The sequence below is a fragment of the Zingiber officinale genome, chromosome 1A, assembly GCF_018446385.1.
Source record: "Zingiber officinale cultivar Zhangliang chromosome 1A, Zo_v1.1, whole genome shotgun sequence".
In the NCBI taxonomy this organism is placed as follows: Eukaryota; Viridiplantae; Streptophyta; class Magnoliopsida; order Zingiberales; family Zingiberaceae; genus Zingiber; species Zingiber officinale.
The window spans coordinates 100255274-100260178 of record NC_055987.1 but is presented as its reverse complement, the minus strand read 5'-3'; the positions used below and the strand labels follow the sequence as shown (position 1 = coordinate 100260178).

At 32.0% G+C, this 4905-nt stretch overlaps 1 protein-coding gene across 1 annotated transcript; it reads left to right on the top strand.

The window, feature by feature from the left end:
* Positions 1 to 772: 772 nt before the first annotated feature.
* Positions 773 to 3755, top strand: LOC122000749 (protein YABBY 2-like). The gene is made up of 6 exons (XM_042555202.1): positions 773 to 799; positions 2350 to 2478; positions 2571 to 2694; positions 2967 to 3015; positions 3134 to 3209; positions 3660 to 3755. The coding sequence occupies exons 1-6, from the start codon at positions 773 to 775 to the stop codon at positions 3753 to 3755; spliced, it is 501 nt and encodes a 166-aa protein (XP_042411136.1).
* The last annotated feature ends 1150 nt before the right edge of the window (positions 3756 to 4905 follow it).

Genomic DNA, 4905 nt, shown 5'->3' with positions numbered 1-4905 from the left:
GGCTAGGTTCACTACAATAATGCAACATGTTTGTGGGTGACATTGAGAATCTACTGAGTGAAAACAAAACGAACTTCAAAACTACACGAGCCTAAGACGTAATTTTTAAGCTCCCGGTGTGAAGTGAAAAAAGTTTCTAAAAACCCTAGGAGACAAAGTGAAATGGTTCTCAAAATAAAGAAAGCAAAGGCCAAATGGACTCCTACCCACTCATTCATTTAACCTAGAAGCAATCATATAACATCACCCACCATCCCATCTACCTCTTGAAGCCTTCAGGTGGCCTCGGGGTAGGGTTGAGTTGACTAGTGCGGGGTAGAGTTTCTAGTATAGGATAAAGGTTTGAATCTCAGCAAAGGCAAGAAAAAAAATCCTCCCTATACTCGTCAACTACAGTTTCCCGATTTACCTCCTCACAAATGGTCATAGAGTCGACCGTATAGGACCGTTGGGGTGACGAATTCTACCTTTTACCACCATCTTGAAGCCTTCGGTGATCTTGAGGCTTAGCTTCTCCATACATTCCATGAGATCGAGCAATGTGTTGCCCCACTCACACCTTCTTTTTGTTTGCTGTCCTCCAATGCCACCAAAACAAATTTAAGATCAAGAAAGCAATCCTTCTCTTCTCCTATTTATAAACTCACAACTTTACTTATCCTCCGATCCTCCTCTTCCTCTTCTACTTCACAATTAACTCACTCACTGACTCCTCCTTCTCTTCCTCCTATGCGACATAATTCAGAGATACCGATCACTGGAAATGTCCACGATGGCCCAATTCACTGCCCCGGAGCACGTTTGCTATGTGCATTGCAACTTTTGCAACACTTTCCTTGCGGTATAATTAATATGTAAACATTTATATTACTCATATAAGAGAGGTCAAAAATATATATTTTTGACTGTATAGTTTTGTTTGATTCTTTTCTAAAAGTTTTATATGATTGATATTGAAATTTTGTGAGCTATATGTATATATAGGCTGTCACTGTGAGTAGCTATAGCTGATTCAACAGTGTCCTACATATCTAGTTATACTGTGGAAAAACTTGTATATTTATTTGTTTCATTTGTGATCTTATTTTTTCTGACATTTTTTAGCAAAATGATAGTGATCTGACATGAAGATCTACAGATGATCTGGCATGAACAAAAATGTAATCTTTTTTTTTCTTTCTTTTTTTAAGCTTTGAAGTAGATTTTGGCCCAGGAGATTAAATCTTTTTCCATTTCAATCCCTTGAAGATATGTACTTCATTCGTATGTAGTGTTGCATATGTTTGAGAAAGACCCTTCAAATGTTCTGTGTGGAATCTAAACCCTAAAAACTCAGCTACCTACTTGGAGATTCTTTGCATGACCTAGAAAGAAGAGATCTTTCTTGGAAGACACAAGATAAGGCCCTAAAAGGTCTTCCCTTAACCAACAAATAATCTTTCTTCAAACAGCACAAGTTCTTTCAATTTCAACTTTCTTTCTTTCTTTATTTTTTTTTATTGTTTGATTGATATATAATTCTTTGCTAGAGCTGCTCGCTTGCAATAACAAGAAGCCAGAAGGGCACAGAAATTTAAGAAAAGAGGGCTGAACTGGTCAGAGCACTGCCATGCATTGATGGAATTAAAGCTGCAGCTTTTTTTTTAGGGTTTCCTGTCTCATCCTTTGAGTTAGAGCCGAGTGACCAAGGAATCCATAAATGTTTGCATTTTTAGTCTTCACAGAGGCTAACGTTGGGGAAAAGAAACATTTCGATAACCCAAAAAAGAAGATTGACATATGAAAAAAAGGATTGCAAAAAAAGAAAGAAAAACATAGACTGTCTTTTCATCTCTTCTCATATTAATTAGTGTTTGATCTTGATTTCTCTCCATTTATTACCATCCATCCTCTTCTCTTCTCTTCTCCATCCTCTTCAACTTGAGAAGGAGATGGACAAAGAGGCAGTCCTCTTTCATTCTTCCACTCAACATTAAAGGTTGTGATTCCTAAGTTTTTCCTTTTAGTTTTTTCATAGCTATCTCTCAGATCTCTCTCATAGTTCATTGCTTCTTGGAATTAAATTCGAGAAATACTAGTTTCCACATGTTTTTATGCCCAAATTTGTATATGAGATTATACAACGAGACTCTAACTAAGTTATGTATATGATTTGATCTTTTGTTATTTCTTTACTTTGTTCTACTGTCTTAGACGGATTTATAGGGTTCCTATTGCTAATTGCTTCAAGTGATCATAAGAACTAACTATCAATAAATTCAGATGTTTAGTTTATTGCCTAATGAAATATTGTATTAATATTCTCATTTTTTAAAAAGAAATGAATATTTTCTTGATCAATTTTTCCAGGTTCTTGTGCCAAACAATAGGCTTGTTTTCAACATAATATCTGTGAAATGTGGCCATTGCTCAAATTTGCTTTCTGTGCATTTGGGATCGACGTCGTTGCTCGAAACTCAACCTCTCCATGATTTCCAGGTTTAGTTTCATTTAACTTCATTCATTGTTTGTTATTGTGCATATAATTAAGTTAGGGTTTTTCATTGCATATATATTCATTTGGTGGAGAGGAAATTGAAATGCAGGCCTACGATATCGGAGCTCATAGAAACTGGGTGGAGTGCGGGTCATCATCGTCCATGTGCAATTGGGCTCCGACGCATAACAATCAAGGACAGACTAAACCTATTCGTCGTAAGATCACCATAATCCCCATTTGGCCTTTTAGGGTTTTGCTCGTTCTCTAAATTGTAGAGAAGGTTAAAGTGTTATATCAATCCAATTTCAAAGTTAATTATGAAAACATCAAAAGGATGATCTAGCTAGTAGCATTTAGTCGTCTTAGAATCCAAAATACAAACATAGATCGATAAAACTTAACGACTTCAATTCCTTAGAACACAATCTTTTCACAATTATTTGTGACAAAATCTACCTGTATATCTAATTTTGTTTTTGTTAATCAGCTCCAGAAAAGAGACAACGAGTTCCTTCTGCTTATAATAGGTTTGTCAGGTAATTAAACCACCAGTTTGGTGTATATATTTAAGAAAATAAATAAATATTTGTTTTACTTATCAAGAATCATTAGTTATGATTGTTCTTTGATGTTTATTTATTTATTTCCTTTCAGGGAAGAAATTCAAAGGATAAAGGCAAACAACCCTAGTATTAGCCACAAGGAAGCATTCAGTTCAGCAGCAAAGAATGTAAGTGAATATAATAATTATAATTAATAAAACAATTAATAATAATATATAAGGAACCATATAATATGGTTTATTTTTATGAAAATTAAAATATAGTTTTCATACACTTCACCGTGTTAAGGATGTGTGTTTTGATCGTATAGTTTAATATATTAATTCATTACAATATTTCTTAATTACTACATTTTATTAGAATTAGGGTCCCCCAAAAGCACTTAAAATGACATGGGAGAAGTCATTAGCCTTTTTACAATTTTCACTTTTTCCCTTTTGCATTTCTCCAAGTTAATGACAATATTAATGCTCTCTTCTTCCCTTTTCGATATCATGTATAGTAAACACATTTTATAAATATATGTATATATAATAACTAATTCTACAAATGAAAGAAAACTAATTATGATTAGCTAGGAATTGTTTTTCTTACTTCAATCATTTATTGGCTTGCAGTGGGCACACTTCCCTCGCCTTCAAATTGGACTAAACCTCGACGAGAACACGAAGATAGAGATTGACAAGGAGAATAATAACTCTATGATGGGTTAAATCTTAAATAAACAGAGATAATTAAATCTCCATTATGGGATTGAATCCATTCTATCTATACATTGAAATGTGAAGCAAGTAGATTCATTATGGGACTTCATAACTTGGGTTTATTTGAAGTTTTAATGAGACTACTCATTTGTTTGTGTGCTTGCCATCTTCAAGTTCTTACTAGTATTGTTTGTAATATGTTGAGTTGTTTGTAGCTCATGAATTGAGAGACTCCATGCACACTTTTCATATTTGTGTGTTTTTAATCAATCACAAATTTACATTAATTAAGGGTTTAAATATTTCAAATAACAATTTTATTATATTAATATATAATCAAGTATCACCTTCCATTTCTCCTTTTATTAACAACCTTAATTATTATACACTTTGCTTGAGTAATTGGATTGATATTGTGTTATATTTTTCATCTTTGGAGACTTTGAAGATTGTTTAGTGATTTGAATAAAACTGTTAGATGGACTTAAACTTGTATAAATCACAAATGTTAATGATTGTTAGGTTCATCTAGCTGTTAAATAGACCTAAAGTGATCAAATTCCACAAATAAATATTTAATATAATATATGTTTTGAGGATTTCAAAGTCATCTAATAGTTTTGATTAAAATTTTTACACAGAGTTAAATTGCTCAAAAACTCTAAGCTAAAAGGTTTTCCGATTTGAGTTCTATCGGTTCGCATATCAATTTTGATCAAAATTTCTATCGAGAACAAAATTGATTAAGTTTAATAATTAAACCCTTTTGTTGTATTCCTTAAAGAAATTGTATCGAATAAAACTTTAAAAAAAACAAAAAATAAACTCTAAAATATTTACACCTTCAAAATGACTCATTTTGTCAATTAATATATTATATTAATTATATTATTATTTTTATTCAATATTCTAGTATTTAATTTAATTTTTGTTGGTTTTGACGCAGAGAGGTGCCAACAGGATTTAATGCCACAGAAAATGAAGCTTCGGATCCACTCCCTTTCTGAAACCATGCATTAAATGAATGTTAGGTTAAAAAAGATTAAGGATGTTCTTTCAAAATAAAAATAAAAAATAAAAGGGAATTTTATATAGTAGTTATGAACTGATTGATATAACTTATTAAAATAAATTATTCTTTTAATTTAAAATAATTAAA